At 33.2% G+C, this 20,781-nt stretch overlaps 4 protein-coding genes and 1 non-coding gene across 10 annotated transcripts; 3 read left to right on the forward strand and 2 right to left on the reverse strand.

Moving 5' to 3' along the window:
• Nucleotides 1–75: 75 nt before the first annotated feature.
• BARD1 (breast cancer associated RING 1) lies at nt 76–5,561 on the forward strand. Of its 4 annotated transcripts, none has more exons than XM_068616981.2 (13): nt 76–487; nt 716–769; nt 877–953; nt 1,406–1,501; nt 1,617–1,930; nt 2,038–2,304; nt 2,443–2,543; nt 2,763–2,949; nt 3,044–3,150; nt 3,432–3,522; nt 3,771–3,936; nt 4,641–4,759; nt 5,061–5,561. In XM_068616981.2, the coding sequence occupies exons 1-13, from the start codon at nt 387–389 to the stop codon at nt 5,403–5,405; spliced, it is 2,025 nt and encodes a 674-aa protein (XP_068473082.1). In that variant the 5' UTR covers nt 76–386; the 3' UTR covers nt 5,406–5,561. The 4 variants fall into 4 exon arrangements, with proteins under 4 accessions (XP_068473082.1, XP_068473080.1, XP_068473081.1 ...); XM_068616979.2 differs by having other exon boundaries at nt 121–487; nt 649–769; XM_068616980.2 differs by having other exon boundaries at nt 271–487; nt 649–769; nt 1,406–1,492.
• Nucleotides 5,562–8,434: 2,873 nt separating this feature from the next.
• LOC137814313 (protein NRT1/ PTR FAMILY 5.2) lies at nt 8,435–10,973 on the reverse strand. The gene is made up of 4 exons (XM_068616983.2): nt 10,816–10,973; nt 10,510–10,727; nt 9,778–10,337; nt 8,435–9,535 (listed from the first exon to the last, which is right to left on the reverse strand). Exons 1-4 carry the CDS (start codon nt 10,946–10,948, stop codon nt 8,638–8,640), a joined length of 1,809 nt encoding a protein of 602 aa, XP_068473084.1. The 5' UTR covers nt 10,949–10,973; the 3' UTR covers nt 8,435–8,637.
• A 2,410-nt stretch (nt 10,974–13,383) lies between these two features.
• On the reverse strand, nt 13,384–16,462 carry LOC137814314 (protein NRT1/ PTR FAMILY 5.2). 3 transcript variants are annotated; one of them, XR_016521664.1, is made up of 4 exons: nt 16,215–16,462; nt 15,728–15,945; nt 14,424–15,395; nt 13,384–14,341 (listed from the first exon to the last, which is right to left on the reverse strand). XR_016521664.1 is itself a non-coding variant. In XM_068616984.2 (4 exons), exons 1-4 carry the CDS (start codon nt 16,354–16,356, stop codon nt 13,465–13,467), a joined length of 1,809 nt encoding a protein of 602 aa, XP_068473085.1. In that variant the 5' UTR covers nt 16,357–16,421; the 3' UTR covers nt 13,384–13,464. The 3 variants fall into 3 exon arrangements, 2 of the variants coding, with proteins under 2 accessions (XP_068473085.1, XP_090159807.1); XM_068616984.2 differs by having other exon boundaries at nt 14,824–15,395; nt 16,215–16,421; XM_090303681.1 differs by lacking the exon at nt 15,728–15,945 and having other exon boundaries at nt 14,824–15,395; nt 16,215–16,439.
• Nucleotides 16,463–17,996: 1,534 nt separating this feature from the next.
• TRNAM-CAU (transfer RNA methionine (anticodon CAU)) lies at nt 17,997–18,081 on the forward strand. The gene is given in 2 exon segments: nt 17,997–18,034; nt 18,046–18,081. It is a non-coding gene; the product is annotated as a tRNA-Met (tRNA).
• Nucleotides 18,082–18,769: 688 nt separating this feature from the next.
• LOC137814317 (eisosome protein) lies at nt 18,770–20,774 on the forward strand. The gene is made up of 3 exons (XM_068616988.1): nt 18,770–18,996; nt 19,418–19,497; nt 19,606–20,774. The coding sequence occupies exons 1-3, from the start codon at nt 18,925–18,927 to the stop codon at nt 20,558–20,560; spliced, it is 1,107 nt and encodes a 368-aa protein (XP_068473089.1). The 5' UTR covers nt 18,770–18,924; the 3' UTR covers nt 20,561–20,774.
• Nucleotides 20,775–20,781: the final 7 nt, after the last annotated feature.

Here is a 20,781-nt window from a genome sequence, read left to right on the forward strand (position 1 = left end):
TGCGTATATTAAGTTTTTGGAAGAAGACGAACGTTAGTAATATTATTTAAGCCAAATGAAAAAGTTATTAAGAATACAATCACTAATAAATGGAGTTGGGTGTGGGGGGAAGGCAAAACCGAAAACTTGAAAGAAAGCGAAGAGCGAAAAGAAAAAGTGGCGCGAGTACTTCAAATGAAAACGTCATCGTTGCAAGGCGCCAATCAAATACATGGCCGCGCCCTAGCTTCTAGTCAATAAATCTCAGCCATCCACGTTTCATCTCATACATCATCTCTGAAAAGACCGCCTCCCATGAAAACGAAATAAAATCTCCAATCTCACTACTCTTCTCTTCCACGCGACCTTCTTTTTCTCAACTCTTCTCTTTTTTTTTTCATAAAAAAATGGATGATTCCGCAAAACCTAACGCCGGTAAAACCAAGCTTCTCAATCCATGGATGCTTCACTTCCAGAAGCTCGCTCTCGAACTCAAGTGCCCTCTCTGGTTCGTCAATTTTGTCTTTCCACTATAAACTCTCTAAATCGAACTTAGCCTTTACAGTTGCAAATTTTTTATTTATTTCATTATTTTATCGATTAAATTTAAATTAGTTTCGTGCTTGTGCTGCTACTTAAGCTCACATAAATTAATTTTGTTATTTTCAGCAGCTAGTTTGTTTAATGGATTTTCTGTTGTTGTTGTTGTTGTCTGTGTTGGCGCTGGATCTTGCAGTCTGGGCTTGTTCAAGAGGCCGGTGTTACTGCCTTGCAACCACCTGTTCTGCGAGTTCGTTACTTCATTTCCTTTGTTGTATTGTTTGTATATGTTGGTCATTTTTTTGCACGGCTTTTCTCACCAATGAAACTGATATTTGGACATTTTGTGTTTGGCAGTTCATGCTTAGCTGATTGCATAACGGCTGGGGCTGGTTCTGAATGTGCTGTTTGTGATGCAAAGTATGCTCAAACAGGTAATTTGCTGTTAGGTTTAGCGTGTGTGCTGCATGATCAACTACCGGCGTGTGTTTGTCGCTCTGTTTTTCTTCCTATTCAAATAAATTATCAATTTCACTCCTAGACAATTATTACAGCTCTCAAACTGAACAAATTATATAAGTAAACCCTGTAGTATAAGTGATACTGAATAGTTTTTCAAGTAATGAAAAATCTTTCAAATTAGTCATTGGTGGTCAGTAAAATATGTTAATAAGTGAACTAAATTGATAGATATTTAATATTATAAGGATAGTTACATAATTTTGTTTATCTTATAAGATTATTTTGGAGAAAGCGCGATATTTGAAGGATCAAATTCTTGATTTCCTCTTTTCTTTTCAACAGTTTATGTTATGGTCTAAGCTATGTTTTCTATGTTTTGAATTATGTATACTTATATTTCTTATGTGATGATTGTGGGAGGCAGATGTAAGGCACGTGACTTTTGTGGAGAATGTGGTAGCAATATATAGAAGCTTGGAGGCTACCTTTTGTGCTAGTTTGTTTCAGCAACGTTCGTCTGGTGAAGTTATTTTACTTTTGGAGAGCTTTTTTAATTGATTAAAAAAACTATACATTGTTTGAAGCTGAATTGTTTATATATATGTATATATATTTATTTAAACTTATTGATGTAGGTGATGAGAGGGTTTTGGAGCCATGCCAAGCAGTTCTTAATTCAACTTCTAGTAGTATAAAAGCTGGCAAGCTTCCTCGGAATTTGCCTAATGTGAACAAGGTTGGGGTTGTCAAGAATCTCAAATCCAAGATTGCAGTGCATGATAGAGCTGAAGAGCTTGAGTTGTCTCATGGGAGAGGGAAGCCTAATCTGATGCTATCTTCCCATATGGAAATGGATGTGAATCAAGTGACACAGTCAGCCCCAGACAGCCCTCCTTTTTGTGATACCAAAGGTTCAGATAATGACTGCAGTGATCAAGACAGTGAACATGTAAAAAAACACTCATATTTATGGTTTTCTGTTTATACACTGTTAAATCTGCTGTATGTCCAATCCTTTATCAACCTGGTTTCTCATTCTCAAACTCTTAATTTCAGCCATTACCTCCTCCTGATAGACTGGGTAATTCTTCCTTAAAGAGAGCTAGTACAGGAAATGTAAAATTGAACGAGAAAATGGGACAATTAAGGTCAGAAAGTTCAGCCTCTGAAACTGAGGGTCTTGAAAGGGATACCAAGAGACAGAAAATTATTGTCCATAAATCTGGAAAGGACCCCGGTGCACAATTGGCAATAGATGCTCCAAATGACTTTTCTCCAACTGGAAGTATCTGTTCATTTTGCCAATCTTCTAAAACCTCCGAGGTAATATTTGATGTGTACCAACTATAGCCATTGTTTTCAATTCCCTTTTCCCTGATCCCAACTGTTATTCTCATGCTGTATATGCTTACTGACAAATGTCTGAAACTATTTCTTGGTCTTTATGGTGATTTTTTGTAGGTTACTGGACCAATGCTGCATTATGCTAATGGAAACTTAGTTAGTGGAGTTGCAGCAATGAAGCCAAATGTTATTCCTGTGCACAGAAGTTGTATTGACTGGTATGTTAACTTGATATTTCTATGCATTGCTCATTACAAAAGCATTCTAGTCTACATTTTTATTGGTTGGATTTGTGGAGCCACCTAAAAACAGCATTGAATCTTGATTGACCATGTTTTGTTCAAAACATTTACATTGTAACCAGTGTGCATTTTAGTATCTTTTCCCTTTCTGTTTGCATTTTTCTGATAAATTTGGGGTAAACTTTTGGAATCCAGGGCACCACAAGTGTACTTTGCTGGTGAAGTGGTTAAGAATCTGAAGGCAGAATTGGCCAGGGGAGCAAAACTTAAATGCAGTAAATGTAATCTAAAGGGAGCAGCTCTTGGTTGCTATGTCAAATCATGCCGAAGAACTTATCATGTTCCTTGTGCTATGGACATCTCAACTTGTCGTTGGGATCATGTAACTTTCTTTCCATTTTAAAGCATAGAACTTAAAAAAAAATACATCGTTCTTTGTATATCTCTAAACTTTTTTGGGGTATTCATTGGTTCAGGAGGACTTTCTTTTGCTCTGTCCCCTCCATTCAAATGTAAAATTTCCATGTGAGAAATCTAGGTCTAAGAAACAGGCAGCTCGGAAGCATCCCAATTTGTCTCACCTGTATGTTTTCTTCCTTGTCATGTGCTATTTCAAGCATCTCATGCATTTCTTTGTCTTTCAATGTTTTTCTACTATTATAATAAATATTATAGGTTGCCTCCTAAACTAGAGAACTTCGCATAATTAATACAGAGCTCAAATGTTGTACTCAACCATTTGTTATATAGTAGATTTCAGGGTTATGTTTTTACCACTGTTTTGTTTGTCATAATACTCTTGTAAATTATGTGTAATTTTCTTGTCAAGGTTGGGCACTATTACTGAGTAACTCCTGTATACAGGTCATCTCACAACTCAAATACTCATGAAGCTTCACAGGATGATTGTAAAAATATGGTTTTCTGTGGATCTGCTTTATCAAATGAAGAAAAGGTTAGTTTGAAAGTTGTCTACTTTCAGTGATTGGGTTTATTTGCTATCTTTATATTTTTAATGCTTTTCTTTCTTGGGGAATGGATACTGTATCTTTTGACATGTTGAACAATCTGATGCTAATAGAAGGGTTATTTATAACACTTGTGTTTTTGCTTATTGAGGAGCATATTGCATCATTCTGTGCTTTATGCATAATGTTTTAATCTTTGGTATATGACATTTTTTTTTCCTTATCGATGGTGCAGGTACTTTTGATAGATTATGCAAGCACGATTGGTGCAACTGTGACGAAATTCTGGACCTCAAATGTTACACATGTAATTGCGTCAACTGATGCAAATGGAGCATGCTCAAGGACATTGAAAGTTCTCATGGCCATTCTAAATGGACGATGGGTTCTAAAATTGGATTGTAAGTTTTAAGTTTTTATTTCAGTGTTGCTTATTTGAGTTGACACTCATCTTATAATTTTGGACAAATATTGGCGAGTATTTAATAATGGCTTCAATTGGAGGGCTGTAGTTTGGAAGATGACATGCTTTTTGGCAGACATGAGAACAAAGTCAATTATGTTCTATATGATGCTTTGGTGTCCCCTTACATATTATTAATTGACCCCTAAAGTAAAAATACTCTTGATCTATATTGTATATTGTTAGTGGTAACAAGACATTAATTTTTCTACTCATGAAAATCTTGAAATACCATAAACTGGGTGTCAAATCTGGTTAGTTACTAATATAATATCTCCTTTATTAGTGTGATGATTTTGGTAATCTTAGGGCTCCCAGTAGTTTCTTGACTTTAGGGGTGTGTTGTAGTTAGAAGGAAATTGGAATGGAGAGTATTTGTAATGATTTAACCTTGCCACTCTTATTTATTTTATGTCTTTGGCACCTAGTCACCCCCTACACGAGGTGGTCTGCTAACATGGGAGATTTGTGTTTGTGCTTGAAACTTAAATTTCTGCTTATGCTTCAGCATGTAATGGACTTTTCTATTTAAAGCATGTATATTGGTCTTACATGTTTTTCAAATGTGCTTGATAAGCATTTTTTTCATGCTTATTCATATCTTTTCTAGTTATGTAAATACCATGTATTTTATTAATGTAGGGATAAAAGCATGCATGGAAGAGAAAAATCCTGTAGAAGAACAACCATATGAAATTGGTGTTGACAACCAAGGGTGTCAAGGTGGCCCAAGAGCTGGCAGACTTAGGGCATTGGCCAATGTAAGTATTCTAGTCGCATCTTATGTTCATGTAAATTGTGAAGGCATGACTTGTTTTTCTTGCTCTGTCAAAAATTATAATATTAAGTAACTTGTAGAATGCCACTTATTTTCCTTTTCAACATCTGAAACATCTAGATAGATATGTTAAGGTTATATTTAATGTTTAGCTCAGTAGTGACCTGTTGACTTTCAACGTTTATAATTTGTTATTTTGGGCTTAAAACAGTTGAAATTCGATGTTAATTACTTGTGAAATACCTTCGAGTTCTATTATAATATTCTAATTGTTGTGATGACAGGAGCCAAAGCTATTCAGTAGCTTAAAATTTTATTTTTCTGGGGATTATGTGTCAACTTATAAGGAAGATCTTGAAGAATTGATTGAAGTGGGTGGAGGCACTGTTTTGAGAAGCAAGGAAGAATTGGAAGCCGAAAGACAGGAATGCAAAGTGAATTCTTCGAAGTTGCTGGTTGTTTACAACCTTGATCCCCCACAAGGATGCAAGTTGGGAGAAGAAGTATCAATTCTCTGGCAAAGGCTAAACGACGCAGAGGATTTAGCTGCTAATACTTTACAAGTGATTGGTCACACGTGGATTCTTGAATCAATTGCTGCATGTAAATTGCAGCCTTTTGTTAACTAAAATGCATTGTGTAGCTGATAGTTTGTTTCTCATTTGATAGGGCGTTCACTCTGCAAAAGAAAGATCTATCATGTATAGGATTTTGTTTAATTTATTGTAATGGGTTAAGGGTTCAAAAAGAAAAAAACAACTGTTTTTAGAAACATTCAATTTGAATTGATCGATCACAAGGAGATTGAGCATGTCAATTAGGGTTAGCAGGTGTGCTTCCTACACCTTTGCGTGACTAGTCTTGGCGCCCAAGTCCTTCAAACTTGATTTTTCCCTTTCACTTTCTCTATTCCTTGGCCGAGTTTTAGGGTTATAAACAAGTGTGTGCATTTTTCTCTTATATTTCTTAACTTAAATGAGAATTATTACACTTTCTAATTTTGGTCATATATCTTCTTGAGTTCTCTTTAGGATATTTTCATAAGTAGTTAATCCTAGAATTTTTCTTAGTGAGTTGAACTTCTAATCAACCATTTCATTCAAGGTATACACCTAGTGATCGTCATTGCTTCTATGTCATTGTTCTTACATGTTCCATCCAAAATTCAAACTACAAATAAAGAAGAAGGAGCTTATCCCCTTTAGTATTTGAGAAATAATTCTTGGTCTATGTCGCAACTTTCTTTCACCACAAATAGTAGACACACTTGTTTGTAAGCAAGATTGATTTACAATAACACTTTCACCATTGTCATAAATTGAAAATGCGATTTTTCTCACAATATGTTATTAATTACCATCTCTAATTTTCTTGGTACATTTATGTTCTTATTACCACATTCTTATTTTTATTTGTTCTTCAGTAGACCATTTTAGAACAAATAGGTGATTTTTCTAAGAATGGAGATGCTTAAAAGAAGAAATTGTGGTATGTTAACACTGAATTTAAGTATGAGTTGGAATTTCAAACTGTTTTTGTAAGAACTTAGAATGACTCTTTTGTATATAATTCTTTTTTTTAGTGATAGCACGGTATCTTCGTCTCTTGATGTATATGTTGCAATGTTATAAGTATGAGAAAGGGTGATGTACTTACAAAAGGTAATCATGCGCTCAAATTAGTTTATAGATATACGTAATGAATGTAATTGCAAAAGGTAATTGGATGCTCAAGTCAATCTTCAATTATGAGTAATAAATGTTATTTAATAATCTTCCATTCCGGTAGAATGTATATGTAATTCTCTATTATTGCTAGTGTGATGTCTTCGTCTCTCAACATATATGTTGTAATGTCATAAGTTTGAAAAGGAGAGGTGTACTTGTAAAAGGTAATAAGAGGCTTAAGTCAATCTTCAAATCTGAGTAATAAATGTTGTTGCAAATGGTAGGTAATTGTACAACAAGTCAATCTCAAGTCTGAGTAATAAATGTTATCGGATGATTCTTCATTTGTGTAGAATGTAAACCTATTTATAGTCATAATAAACTTTTGCATAGATAAACCTATATTATTGAGGTTTGTGTATTAATGAACATAATTTTATTCACACTTTAAAATTTTAATCATAAATAATTGTGATGCTTTAGTTAAAATTTATCTAATTGGGTTTATTTGGTTTTAACCATTATTTCTGTTAATTTTGTATTTGTAGGGTAAACTGTATAATATTTCTCAAGATAGATGGTTTGAAGGAAGTGTTTACCACTGTCAAGGTGTCTCGTATGCGAATGTCCAAGTTGCTTCCTTGAATGGAAACAAAAAACAAAGTTTGAGAAGAAAAATAAGAGAATAAAATTTACAATATCTTAGAAATAAAATTGGAAGCAAATCTTTTGCAAAGATATGAAAAATAGAGTTGCAGTAAAAGTTGGAAAGAAGAATCCAAAAATTCTGAAAAGTTGAAAACTGATAAATTATGAATAAAATTTGAAACAAAATACTTTTTTGAAATCCTTGGACCTAAGAAATCTATAAAAAGACACACATTCAAGAGAAAAAAAAAATTAAGTTTTTAGATTAGGGTTCATAAAACGGAGCATACTAGACTATTAGAGTTTCCTTAGTTTTCTTTATTTTTCTTTTTTGTAATCCTTTGTTTTTCCTCCGTATAGAAGACTAAATCCCTTGGGATTGATTCTCTTATAATTTCGTAATGAATTTTGAGATTTTTGTTCAATAAAGTTTTATTCTTAATCTGGTTTTGTCAAAAATTGTTTTAGAATACTTAAATTTTGTTTGTTTTCTTTAATTGAAGTTTTTGGTAATTTGCTTAGTCTTAATTAATCTCTTGTTTGCTTAATTCAAGAGGTAGAAGATAAATATCTCACGAGTAGATATTGAAACTAGTGAGATACTGAATACATAATTGTTTTTGCTTATAAGAATATGTTGAATTTGATTGACGCTTGTTCGATTAAGTTTGACACTATATGGGATTGAAAGAGTGAAAATATTAAGAAAATAAATGACGAATTCATTGTCGAATAAACTTTATAGTGAACCGGTTTCATTTTACTGTGTTTTATAATATTTACTTTTTTTTTTCAGCACAACAATCTCAACACACCCTTTTATTTTATTGTTATTTCTAACTCTTTTAATTGTAGGTAAGTTTTGATTATTGTCTTAACTGGATTTATAATTGAATTCATTTGGATACGACTTAGAGTTATGTAATTTATACCATCATTTCTTTGGCGTTAGATGATCTAGTTGCACTTTAATTTGACTGATAAACGTAAATATCATACATACATCTTAATCTTAATGTTTGATTATTACTTGATTAATTGTTTAAGGATGTGTAAACTTATTTTTCATGATCTAGGTTCACGTTATGTATTTGGCTATGGTTTGTGCTTTTCCTTGTTCATCGCTACGAGAAGATCTTGGTTATCTTGATCTGATATCTCGGTTTTCTCTCAAAGAACCCATACCCTTTGTTGTAGGAGACCTACTACTTTAAATGCTCAAGTTTTTTAAGTCAGCGACTCCAATAGCTCTTATGTTGTTCAGGTAACAGTATTAACCGTCTAATCCTGATTGCATGCAAGAAAAGACATGGGTGGAAATTTTCTCAGCAGAGACCGGTGATAATGGATGTGAAACTGCCCATGATTTTTTAATGCTCTTAAACAGTCAAAGAACTCTGCTTTTCACTTTAACCAAGCGCGTAAGTAGCAAGGAAAGGCTAAGTGAAGAAAGAGTCACGAGAAGATACATCTAACTGATATCTAAAGCACCCTTTATATACATAAAAGGTTGATAGCAGGAGAAAACATGGTGTTTTCCCAATGATCAGCCATCTGTTGGCGGGGTGCTTTGGTTTATTTCAGTATTGTTCTGTGGCTGTGAGGATGCAGGGTTCATCTCCAAGCCCGATTTGGTTTGTGTTACATCAGCATTATAGACAAAGAACTTGGCAACAACCAAAAAGCAGAGCAAGTTGAGGAAGCTCAATACGGCCATGAATGCATAATAATAATCTAAACGGGAGATGTTTAGATTGTTCAAAATCCAACCCCCGTGGCCATTTCTCTTGGTGATGTGAGCAATAGTTGAGAGAAGAAAACTGCTGAGAAAGCTTCCAATACCCAAGGTGGTTGTGAAATATGATGTTGCTAGACTTTTCATGCCATCTGGTGCTTGATCATAGAATAACTCCATCTTGGCTACTTCCACGAAGTTATCAGCAACCCCTCCCAAAGCATACTGAGGGAGGAGAATGAAAATTGTGAGAGGAATTGTATCTTGCTCGAGCAAGAGGTGGTTTTCTCTTGCCACCTTAAGTCTCTTTCTTTCAACAAAGCATGCAATGACCATTATGGTGACATGTATGACAAGTCCAATGCCAAGTCTCTGCAGCATTGTGATCCCTCTTGGGTTTTTTGTGTAGTGGCGAATCGCAGGAACAAAAACACGGTCATAGAGAACAACCGTTATGAGCATGGCGATAGTTACAAATGCATTGAGGCATGCCGGGGGAATATGAAAATTGGGTCCCATTCTCCTGTCTAGAGTGGTGCCTTGTTTGACAAAGAGTGTGCTCGCTTGAACTATCAAGGTGCTTGGGATAATCGTTGTAAGCAACACAGGAATCAGTTTTGTCATTTGCTTGGTTTCCTCTACTTGTGTCACAGTACAAAGCATCCATAATGATGTTTGACCATTCTTTATAGAGGCTTTGTCAAGAAAACTGCAACCAGACAACTCTGCAAATCATTCACGTCACATGGAAAAATATACTGAATTTTGAAAGGGCTCAAATAAACTTTTGCTTCATGCTTTTATTTTTGCCTTCGATTTCAGACAAACATCTATGGAAAGACCAATTTTGTTTAGGATTCAGACATTCTTTAAAAATCTATGTTTTTTTTATAAGATGAGAGATAAGAAGTGTTTGTAGACAATTTGAAAGGATAAAAAGATGGGCTTAACCTGAATGAAGAGCTCGAATCAATTCTGTTTCTGCCACTACTTGCATACTCTTCAATGCTGAGCTCATGTAGCTCCTTTGGATCGTCTGGAACACGTAGCTTCCACTTCCTCACAGCAGCAACATAGACCTGAAGCATCCTTGTTATTGGGCTACCTGATGGCAGTTTGTGCCTATAAAATGGAGTTCCTACCAGAAACACCAATACTGAAACAGCAAGGCCAAGGGTGGGAAGGCCATATCCAATGCTCCAACCCACACGCTCTTGTATGTAAACCAAGAAAGTGTTGGCGAAAAGGGTACCAAAGAAAATACTAAAAAACCACCAATTGAAGAAGGAGAGTTTATGGGTTCTTTCTTTGGGTTCGAACTCATCAAATTGGTCTGCTCCCATGGTCGAAATGTTAGGCTTCGTCCCTCCTGTGCCTATTGCAATGATATAAAGGGCCATTAAGAAGAAACCATATTGCAATGACGATGCCTGTGGGCAATTCTTGCCTTCATCACATCGTGGTGGCTTCAGTGCTGGTACAGAAACTGCTAGTGTCAACAGACACATTCCCTACGCCCAAAAACAACATGGAAAAACAGGTAAAAACATAGTTAAGCCCGAACAATAATAATGTATATATACAAAACCACAATGTTTATCCAAGGTTGTTTATCAACTCCCACTCTTGTTGACTAGTATACTATGTAACACGCAAAGGTGAAATAAAAGTCACGTTTCATACCAAAATATAAATGCATGAAGCAATTACAAAGGTTCTATATCTGCCAAGAAAAGCATCGGCTATGTAAGCTCCTGCCAATGGCATCATCCACACCGAACCAACCCAGTTGCTAACGTCGTTGGAAGATTTGACAGTGCCCTCATGGAGGTTCCTTGTAAGATATATGACTAGGTTTGATTGTATCCCATAGAAAGCCATCCTCTCAAACACTTCATACCCTATAAATAAAAAAACCATGCATAACCCATGTTCACAAGTGATAACAATTCATCATACTGTATCAAGAATAAGAAGAAAAAGGATTACCAACTATGAAGGAACAAGCTTTCCATTTTCCCGTCTCTGTTCTCAAAACGGGTCTACCCTTTAGGTCCACTGTGCCATCTTGAGTGTAATCTTCATTCCCTTTTGCAGGGCCTTTCTCTTCTATCATTGCCATGAGTTTTTCTGGGGTCTCTTTGTGTGCAAGTTTTTAGCCTTTTATATAGTGAAGGCGGGGAATCTGATTTCAGAAGTTTAGCTTTCTCAACCAAATTGTGTAGATTGTCCAATTGCATGAGCTAACTAGCAAAGAAATCTAACTCCAAAAAAAGGAATCAACATGTATTTCGTTTCTACTTACTGCCACTTATCTTTCTTTTCTTACGTATTTTTGTTTTCACCTTTGAATTATATTAGAGTGGCTCTCACTCAATGTCTTATATGCTTTTCCCCTTTTCACTCACTAATCAATTGCATTATTATATCCCATTGTCTTATGTCAAATTTTGATACAATTAGTACACTTTCATCATCTTTATAATTTGCTTCCTAACTTCGATTACTTACTTAAATAGTATATTGTGTCCAATAATTATCAAAATAATACAATTTACTTTAGCTCTTCAAAATTTGGTTTCATTTTAAACTTAATTTTATCTTATATTTAAAAATGAAGAAAGAAACTTAGTAATTTTGATTTTTAAAAACTAATTATTTAAAGGAAAATTATTTCTTGAAAAATTATCTAGAATATAATAATTTAGAAAAATAATTATTTATAAAAACATATATTCTAAGCAATAATTTTAAAAAAATGTAAATAAGAAAATTTTGTTAACAAAATTAATAATTATATATTTTGGAAATAATTTATTTTTTGAAACTTTGGTTTGGAAATTTTATAGACAAAAAGGAAAGAATTTTTTTTTTCAAAATAGTGATTTTTTTTATATAATTTAAATTATTAATTTGAGAATAATAAATATAATAATTAATTTTTTATGAATGTTGTAAATACTTGTTCAAAGAAAAGTAACAATTTATAAAAAAAAACTATTCCCTCTAATTTTTATTCATATTTTTATTAATCATTGTGTGTATGATTAAATTTCTTTTTTAAAAGTGTATAAAAAAAATTGAAAATCGACTTATAGTATTTTTTAATATATATATTTTTTACATTTACATCTACTTTGCATTTTATTTATAAGTAAATAGCTATAAATATTATATTTTTTAATTCAATACAAAACTAAATAATCACTTATCTAAATATTTAAACTTTGTGAATCTTCATTCTTATTTCCATAGTGCCATTCCTTATCAACTTAGGTGCCGAAAGCACTTTCTTTGTGCAAATGCATCCACACATATACGTGTGTGTATATATATTTTTCGATGATTAAAAGGAAAATTTGTCGGCTATATCGTTTTCTACATGCGAACTGTCAAAATGATTAACGAAAATGTTAAATACGTAAGGACATGATAAACAGATAAAAGGGAATCACATCTTATGAATAACAACTTTAATTTATTTACATTTTCAGAAGCCTTGTACCAATAATAGAGAGATGCTTTATTCCCTAAGACTTCGTATTTTTAAGAATAAAATATTTTTCTATATCAAATTTATATTTTTTAATATAATAATTATTTGATAAAGGTTTTTTATAATTTAAATTTATTATCATAACAGATATTATGATAATGAGGAACAAGTCTTTTATAATATTATTTTAAATTTTAAATTATTCCTAACCGTAGAAGTATTATAAAAAGAGATAGTAATAACCCGGATAGGTCATGGTATGTTTGTAAGGATCTTAGATATAATTATATGATTATCAGATTAATGATTACTAAGAAGAAATTTACCAACTTAAAGTTTTATAATAAAAGGTAAATTAAATTAAAGAAGAAAGATGATTTTGTTGTTATATATTTTAGAAATAAGATATTGTAGTTTTATGATTAATTTATTGATAAATAATAGATGTTATTATATATTTAAAATTGTAATATATTGTCATTTTCTTATTAATTTGATGACAAATAACAAATGCTATTTTATTTATTCCTATATATATGGATTCTCCATTATAATTGTGTTTTTTTTTACAAATTTTTTTCGATTTTACCCTTATTTAATATTTCATTTTATTATTATAATGAAGTATTTTATCATTTGATATGAATTACTTAAAAAAATATATTATTTTTTAATTTTTTAAATTAATATTAATATTATTATACAGTTTTTATATGATTTCACTCTTTCCTTAATTCTTTATTTTAAGGTAACAATCAGAAGAAAGAGATACTATCACACATTTCCACACTAAATCTTACATATAAAATAAAATAACCTTCATTTTTAACTATCATCGTGAAAGTTGAGTAAAAGAGAAAATATGAATACAGATGCGCGGTTTTTGCTAGTAAGAAAAAATTAGCAATTGGTTTTGTATGTTTTAGAAATACAATATATTGTGTTTTGTGATTAATTGGTCAGTTTACAAATTTTATTATGATGAAAAATAGTTTTTCTCCAACCATATTTTAAGAGAGTGTTTTTTTGATACATGAAAGTAATTGATAACAAATGTTAAGGTGTAGTTTTGGATCTACATTGAATATTTATTTTTTATACTTAAAAGTTCTTCAGCAAGTACGTAATGTTCCTTTCTCCTTTCAGTTATCTGGTTGTGTGGTACTTGGGGTTATTCTAGTATTAGGGTTCATATCCAAGTCCATGCTGATTTGTGTTTCATCACCATTATAGACGTACAATTTGGCAACAGCCACAAAGCAAAAGAAGTTGATTACGCTTAGCAGGGCCAAGAATGCATAATAATAATCTAAACGGGAGGCATTTAGATTATCCAAAATCCAACTCTTGTGACCATGTCTGTGGGTGAGATCAGCAACAGTTGAAAGTAGAAAACTATTAAGAAAATTTCCAATGCTCAAGGTGGTTGTGAAATATGACGTTCCCAAACTTTTCATGGTTTCTGGTGCTTGATCATAGAAGAACTCCAACTTAGCAACATCAACAAAGGTATCAGCAATTCCTGTCAAAGCAAACTGAGGGAGGAGGATGAAAATGGTTAGAGGAATTTTATCAAGCTGGCCTAAAAGGTTGTTTTCTCTTGCCACACTCAGTCTCTTCCTCTCAACAAAGCATGCAGTGAGCATTATGATAACATGTAGCACAAGGCCAATTCCAAGTCTCTGCAGAAGGGAAATCCCTCTGGGGTTCTTGGTGTAGTGCCGGATTGCAGGAACGAAAAGGCGGTCATAGATCACAACGCTTATCAGCATGAAGATGTTTACAAAAGCTATGAGACATGCTGGAGGAATTTTAAAATGGGGTCCCATTCCCCTGTCCAGTGTGGTGCCTTGTCTGATGAAGAGTGTGGTGGTTTGAGCTATTATGGTGCTTGGAATGCATGTAGTAATCAAAATAGGAACCATTTTCATCATTTGCTTGGTTTCCTCAATTTGAGTCACAGTACAAAGCATCCATGGTGATGTTTCGCCTGTCTTCACTGCAGCTTTGTCCAGGAATCTGCACACAGTGTCAAGGTTACAAGATTGCTGTGCTTTCAACTCAAACAAAAAGACATATAATTTACTCAAATAATCCATACCAAGTGTTTGACACCACAAAAACAATACAACGGAACTTGAAAAAGAAGACAAATGAAGACATGTTGATTGCACTCCTTTCAAAAGTACCTTCACGATAAGTGATTGAAAGCAGTATCATTCTTCATAAGTACAAAAAAAGAGAGAAATCTCGAAGGTATGTTCACAACTGTTATCTAATCGGTGACTTTGATATTGGTTCCATCAATCAGTTTAATCTTTCCATATTACAAAAAATAAAGTTAACCCTCAGCTTTAAAATTTCCAATTTATTAGGTTAATTTCATCCTTAACATTGGAAAAAAGTAAATAATTCTGAGCCAGTCAATTTGGTTGCTTTATGCCCACCAACTGTTTGTGATATTAATGACAGTAAATTTGAAGAGAAATTTGATTACTAGCCTTAATGAAGAACTGTGATAAATTCTTGTTCTCCCTTTACTTGCATAATACTCTTCCATGCTGAGCTCATGTAGCTCATTCAAATCATCTGGGACATGTACCTTCCACTTCCTCACTGCAGACACAAGTACCTGGGCCATCCTGGTTAAAGGGCTCCCTGAGGGTAATCTATGCCTATAAAGAGGAGTTCCTAGCAGAAACATCAATATTGAAAAGGCTAGGCCAATGGTTGGGATCCCATAACCAAGTTCAAAACCAACTCTGTCTTGTATGTAAACCAAGAGAGTTTGGGCGGAAATGGTTCCAATTAGAATATTGAACACCCACCAATTGTAGAAGGAAAGCTTTTGGGACCTCTCTTTGGGTTCAAACTCGTCAAATTGGTCTGCTCCCATTGTAGAAATGTTGGGCTTGGTCCCCCCTGTGCCTGCTGCAATGATGTACAAGGCAAAGAAGAAAATTCCCACTTGCAATGACGATGCTTGTGGGCAATCTTGGTCTGCAACGCCTGAAGCACATGCTGGTGGTCTCAATCCTGGTACTGACACTGCTAGAGTCAACAAACACATTCCCTGCAACCAAAAATACACGACCATGTTCCCTTTATAGTGTTAAAATGCAAGATATGCTACAACATGAAAAATTATTACATGGATCAAAACCATTATAGTCCATACATTCTCCATGTGACGTATAATTGGAAAACTCAGTAATGTGTCACACAGAGATTAAACGAGAATACGGACACAAGTAATCTGAGATCATGTAATACTTTCATGCAGTATGCAGAAGCACAATCAATATGATTCTCTTTATAAGATTTATGTGTTTTCAGAAGATTGACATGTATCAAACACATAGTTGGAAAATTTGGTACAATGATGTTTCATATATGTATATATACCAAAAGGTAAATGGCTGATGCTATAAGAAAGGTCCAATAGCGACCAAGATAGGCATCGGCAATATAAGCTCCGGCAGCTGGCATGATCCAGACTGCACCAGTCCAATTGGTAACACTCTTTGAAGATTTGACAGTGCCCTCATGGAGCTTCTCTGTTAGATACAACACTAGATTTGATGCTATCCCATAGTATGCCATTCTTTCAATCATTTCATACCCTACAATTAATTATTAAAACTATGCAAGTAAGAACATAGTCAATCATCAATTCAAATATTTACTTTCTATTTCAAGAACAAACTTCATTTCTTTCTATTTTTCTTTTCCTCTCATCATCCTAAAACAATTTGTGTATATTGCCAAGTATAACATCAATTTGTTTATATAATAAAGTAAAAGGAAGAGGCAATCCAAAACAATAATAGGAATGAGTTAAAGAAAAGGGCTAAAATTAAAGGAAGTTAAATTAAAAATGAGTTGCATTTACCTACAATGAAGGAACAAGCTCTCCATCTTCCAGTATTTGATCTTAAAACTGGTTTACCTTTGAGGTCCACTGTGCCATCTTTGGTGTAGTCATCCTCTCTTCCACTACTTGCAAACCCTTTTTCTTCTTCCATTGCCATCATGCTGTAGAATGATGTTAACTTTTTAGCTTTTCATGAACAGCATTTTATACAGTTAAGATGGAATACCATTCAATGGCTTAGCTAAACAAACAAACAAATCCAAAATATAAAACACACATTTTGTTGGGTTCTTTTGTCATGCACTTTAAATTGTATGAATTAATTATACAAAAAAAGTCAAACAAACCAATTACCATTAAAATTTAATTTTTTCAAAGGTAATGCGATTTTGATACATTAACTAAAGAAACATTTGATATGTTAATTTTGTCCTCTTTCCGTCATTAGTTACTAATTGTACTAATATGCTTCCATCTTAATTTAGGTCCTTCCTGTTTATAAATTAATGAGTTTTTATTTATTTATTTTAACGAGTTGTGTGGATACAACCATGTACATGGCGTCAAAGGCTAAAAACATGCATAGTTATTAGTTAATGATGATTAAATAAAATAAAGTATCATTAGAGGGTTCATTATATCCAATATTAATATGTATATAATAGTTCGGAGTTAAAGATCAACACTACTTTTTCATTTAAAGAAAAATATATGCAAATAAAAAATACTATAGATGTTATTTAGAGGGTTCTTTTACAAATTAACATATCTCACTACATAATAATAAAAAACATTATAAACTATATCAAATTATGCTTATTAAGTTAAAAAAACAAAATTTAATAAAAATGTAATACCGAAACTATCACACCTTTGTTTCTACGATCGTGTTTAATTAAAATTGATTTTTAACTAATAAGTTATACAACAAATTTTAATTATAACCGGTTATTCAACAAATTTTTGATATATAAAACTTAACTATCTTTAAAAAAAATATTAAAACAGGCTGTCTTAGAAAAAATTTAAAACATAATATGAAAAATTGTTATAGTTTGACTATAAGGTTAATGCTTATAAACAATTTTAATTAATCAGTTAATTAAGATCAGGGTTAATTTTTTTTTTATAAATGGTTATATATACACGACTTTGTTTGTTAAGAATAATATTTTTTATAAGAGAGATTTTTGTTTGATATTGAGTAGGATTATTTTAAATGATAAAATTATTTTTTCTAATATTTAATCAACGTAGGTTAATGTATATGTCTCAATCTATTTTTAGCAAATTGATAATAAACTGATAAAAATAAACTAAAATTGTCTCATTTTGTCTATACATACCTAACCACGGAGAATAATACTTATAAACATGTTGACCCTAATCTTGAATTTGTAAGTAATCTCTACTAACAGTGCCTAAAAAAACTGAAATGAATTTGTGACTAAGTGAACACCTAATGCTTATCACTATTCATTAAAGAATTTTTTTATTTATAACACTCAAATCTACTCACCACCACTAAACATAATATAATGTATTAATTTAAGTGTATATTCACTAATCTATAGAATTAAGTTCTGGAAAGTTTTCGAATCTACATTCTGAAATTAAAATAAATTTAATAAAAGTATTTTTTAAGTATGGAATGGAGAAAGAAATGCATGGATGTATAAGATGAATTTCCCACCTAAAAAGGTAAATGAATTTAAACAGTCAGTCCAACTTTTAAAGGCCCAAGTAACTATGTCAACTAAATATAAAATAAATATATTTAGTTCAGATGATTTAACAAAAGGGGTGGTGGCGCAGTTGGCTAGCGCGTAGGTCTCATAGCTTCTGAGTTATCCTGAGGTCGAGAGTTCGAGCCTCTCTCACCCCATTAAGATTTTGTTTTTTTGTGCTATTTATTAAATTGAAATTCGAGTTTTATCTTTTAAACTTACATTTCAAAATATATTGGTAATCACAAATATATTTTAATCTTAAATGAACTAATTTTTAAAAGCTAATCCTTTCCTCCTCATTAATAAAAAGATTCATATATATATATATATAAAAGAAACCAGATACCTGAATTTAATTAAATTTTATTGATCCCCTAATGATGCAATAAAAGGTCAAACATGAACTAAAGCTAATATATTTTAAGAAAAATACTTTTAAATAAAATAAAGCTAGTTAAGATGTATTTATATAAATAAGTTGAGAGAGTAACTAGTAATTTTACAATAAATGTAATATGATGAAGACGACCACAACTACTGTTTTAAATTTGTATGGGTTGTTTCAATAAGTTCAGCTGTTTTTGTATAAATGAGTATAAACTATTCAAAAAAAAAAATGAAAAAATTGACTCCGACAACTATTAATCATAACTACTATTACAAGTTTTTCACTTTGCAGCGTTTCTTGAGCCAAACGATCAACCTCTGTGTCTCTGGTTCAGCTTCACACAAAACAACAAAACAAAACTGCATTCGATGTGGTACTTAAAACATTACAGCCTGTCATCACAACGGTCACTTCCCACCTTTTCCTTTTAATAATAAACAAATAAAACAAATATTATTGCTACATATTTATTGAGAGAGCGTTACAATGTCCACTTCCTCTGCGTTTGTCTTGTGGATAGTGGAAGGTGGCATGACATGAAGACCAACCCCTTTGCCTTAGCATTGTTGTTGTGAAACCTCGGAAGGGAACACACAGATCTGTTGTCACAATGGGTTGCTTTCTTCATTGCTTTGGTTCCTCCACAGGCACGAAGCCCAGGCGCAAGGCTCACCATCACCACGTAACTAACCCTTCACCTTCTCTTCTCCAAGCTTTTTTTTTTTTTTTTTTTTTTTTTATATAATTTAGTTACCCTTTTGTTTGGTTCCTCATAAATTGCACGTAAAAGGCCTCATTTGTTTTAAAGTTTTACACTTGCACCTCCTATTTTTGGCCTTTTATTTAAGCCAAAACTTAGATTTTAGGTGCTGAATCTAGTGTTATTCAATTAGAATGAATGTTTTATTTGGGTTGTATGTGTAATAAAGATTTGCATGAAAGGATTATGTGTATTATGGAGATAGACTTTCAATTTTGATTAGATGAAAGCATAAACAATAGTTTAATGTATGTGGGTTTTGTTTTTTTATATTGTTTGGATTAACAGGCTTAATAGATGAACGTTTCTCTAACCTCATTGAGTCTTTTCAATGTTGTTGCAGCGAAATGCTAAAGACAGGTTAGAGCAACCAACGGTGTGTTCTGTGCAGGATTACTCCAAAATGGTGGTACAAGAAGTACAGTAAGTAGTTGACTAATTGAGTTTGTAATGTTCTATTTTTGTCCACAAGAAAGCATGTTTGATTTTGGAGTTGAAGTTTATGATTTAGATAAATGGGTTTGGATGTAGGGCTAAACCTTTGGAGAAGCTAAACGTGAGCCCCAAAAAGAAGGTGACTTTTGATGTCAATGTGAAAACGTACGAGCCAGATGAAGTTGTTGATTTCCAAACAGAGAAGAGTGAAGAAAAAAGACCTTTGGTTGAAAAGTTAAGCCAAACAAGGTCTTACTCTGAAGAAAGTTCGGTTACTTCAACCGGGTCTTACCCAACAAATCATAGGTACCACGATTGCACATGCAGTGATGATGAAGATGCAGCAATGGAGAATTGGGATAGTGATATCACTGATGAGGATGAGGATGATGGTGGTGATAGTGACATGGGAGAAGAGTATGATGAAATAGGGGAGGACTTTGAAGATGGAATAGTATACCCAAGGTCAAGAAATGATGATAATCAAGGGTTTGTTGGAGAGGTGGAAAGTCCAATGCCAGTGTATGATAAGGATGTGAAGTCAATTGGGTTGAACCCCAATGTTCGAGATAGGAGTGTGTATGTTCATTCTGTGTTGAACCCTGTGGAGAACCTAACTCAATGGAAAGCAGTTAAGGCTAAAAGAGCACAGCCATTAGTGTCTCAGAAGGAAAATTTGGTTTTGAATCAAGAGTCCCGAGCTGCATTTGGTGCTGCATCACCTAAGAAGTTGAACCGGGAAATCGCAGTTGATGCTAGCCTTTCAAATTGGTTGGCTTCTTCAGAAACTACACCTGTTAGCAAGGGTTTGTATGCGGGTACCCCAGAGAGGAGTAGCTCACATGGCTCAAATACTGTGGCGAGTCATGAAGATAGGCCTATTTTAGGTGCATTGACAGTTGAAGAGCTTAAACAGTTTTCAGCTTCTTGTTCACCAAGAGATGAGATGCCTGTCATAGGCAGTGTTGGTAGCTACTGGAATTGTGGGGGCTATGCTCAGGATTCTGGCTCAGCAAATCGAGTAGCTTCAAGAAGGGTACAATACAATTGATGTGAAATTTAGTTATGCTGGATAAGGGAGTGAATATGAGACAAGGTTTTAGATAGACAGGGTTGTCACTCGTGTATGTTAGACAAGCTTCCATTGTGGAGTGGTTTGTGTTGGTGCATTTTTTGATTCTTTTGTGAATGTGATAGTGTGGTGGTGTTTGGATTAATGTTGTCATGTAGTTTTTATCTGTACACTGTGTCTCTGAATTTTCTTCCATGCTT

The sequence above is a fragment of the Phaseolus vulgaris genome, chromosome 1, assembly GCF_051622355.1.
Source record: "Phaseolus vulgaris cultivar YP4 chromosome 1, ASM5162235v1, whole genome shotgun sequence".
Taxonomy (NCBI): domain Eukaryota; kingdom Viridiplantae; phylum Streptophyta; class Magnoliopsida; order Fabales; family Fabaceae; genus Phaseolus; species Phaseolus vulgaris.

What these genes read in the sequence shown, in the direction of transcription:
- BARD1 (XM_068616979.2), top strand. Translation starts at nt 391, where the DNA reads ATGATTCCGCAAAACCTAACGCCGGTAAAACCAAGCTTCTCAATCCAT. An exon ending in ATGGGTTCTAAAATTGGATT is followed by an intron (nt 3,937 to 4,640) that starts GTAAGTTTTAAG and finishes TTATTAATGTAG; the next exon opens with GGATAAAAGCATGCATGGAA. An exon ending in GACTTAGGGCATTGGCCAAT is followed by an intron (nt 4,760 to 5,060) that starts GTAAGTATTCTA and finishes TTGTGATGACAG; the next exon opens with GAGCCAAAGCTATTCAGTAG.
- LOC137814313 (XM_068616983.2), bottom strand. Translation starts at nt 10,948, where the DNA reads ATGGCAATGATAGAAGAGAAAGGCCCTGCAAAAGGGAATGAAGATTAC. An exon ending in CTTCATGCATTTATATTTTG is followed by an intron (nt 10,338 to 10,509) that starts GTATGAAACGTG and finishes TTTTGGGCGTAG; the next exon opens with GGAATGTGTCTGTTGACACT. An exon ending in GATTCGAGCTCTTCATTCAG is followed by an intron (nt 9,536 to 9,777) that starts GTTAAGCCCATC and finishes GTCTGGTTGCAG; the next exon opens with TTTTCTTGACAAAGCCTCTA.
- LOC137814314 (XM_068616984.2), bottom strand. Translation starts at nt 16,356, where the DNA reads ATGATGGCAATGGAAGAAGAAAAAGGGTTTGCAAGTAGTGGAAGAGAG. An exon ending in CATCAGCCATTTACCTTTTG is followed by an intron (nt 15,396 to 15,727) that starts GTATATATACAT and finishes TTTTGGTTGCAG; the next exon opens with GGAATGTGTTTGTTGACTCT. An exon ending in TATCACAGTTCTTCATTAAG is followed by an intron (nt 14,342 to 14,823) that starts GCTAGTAATCAA and finishes CACTGTGTGCAG; the next exon opens with ATTCCTGGACAAAGCTGCAG.
- LOC137814317 (XM_068616988.1), top strand. Translation starts at nt 18,925, where the DNA reads ATGGGTTGCTTTCTTCATTGCTTTGGTTCCTCCACAGGCACGAAGCCC. An exon ending in GCAAGGCTCACCATCACCAC is followed by an intron (nt 18,997 to 19,417) that starts GTAACTAACCCT and finishes ATGTTGTTGCAG; the next exon opens with CGAAATGCTAAAGACAGGTT. An exon ending in ATGGTGGTACAAGAAGTACA is followed by an intron (nt 19,498 to 19,605) that starts GTAAGTAGTTGA and finishes GTTTGGATGTAG; the next exon opens with GGCTAAACCTTTGGAGAAGC.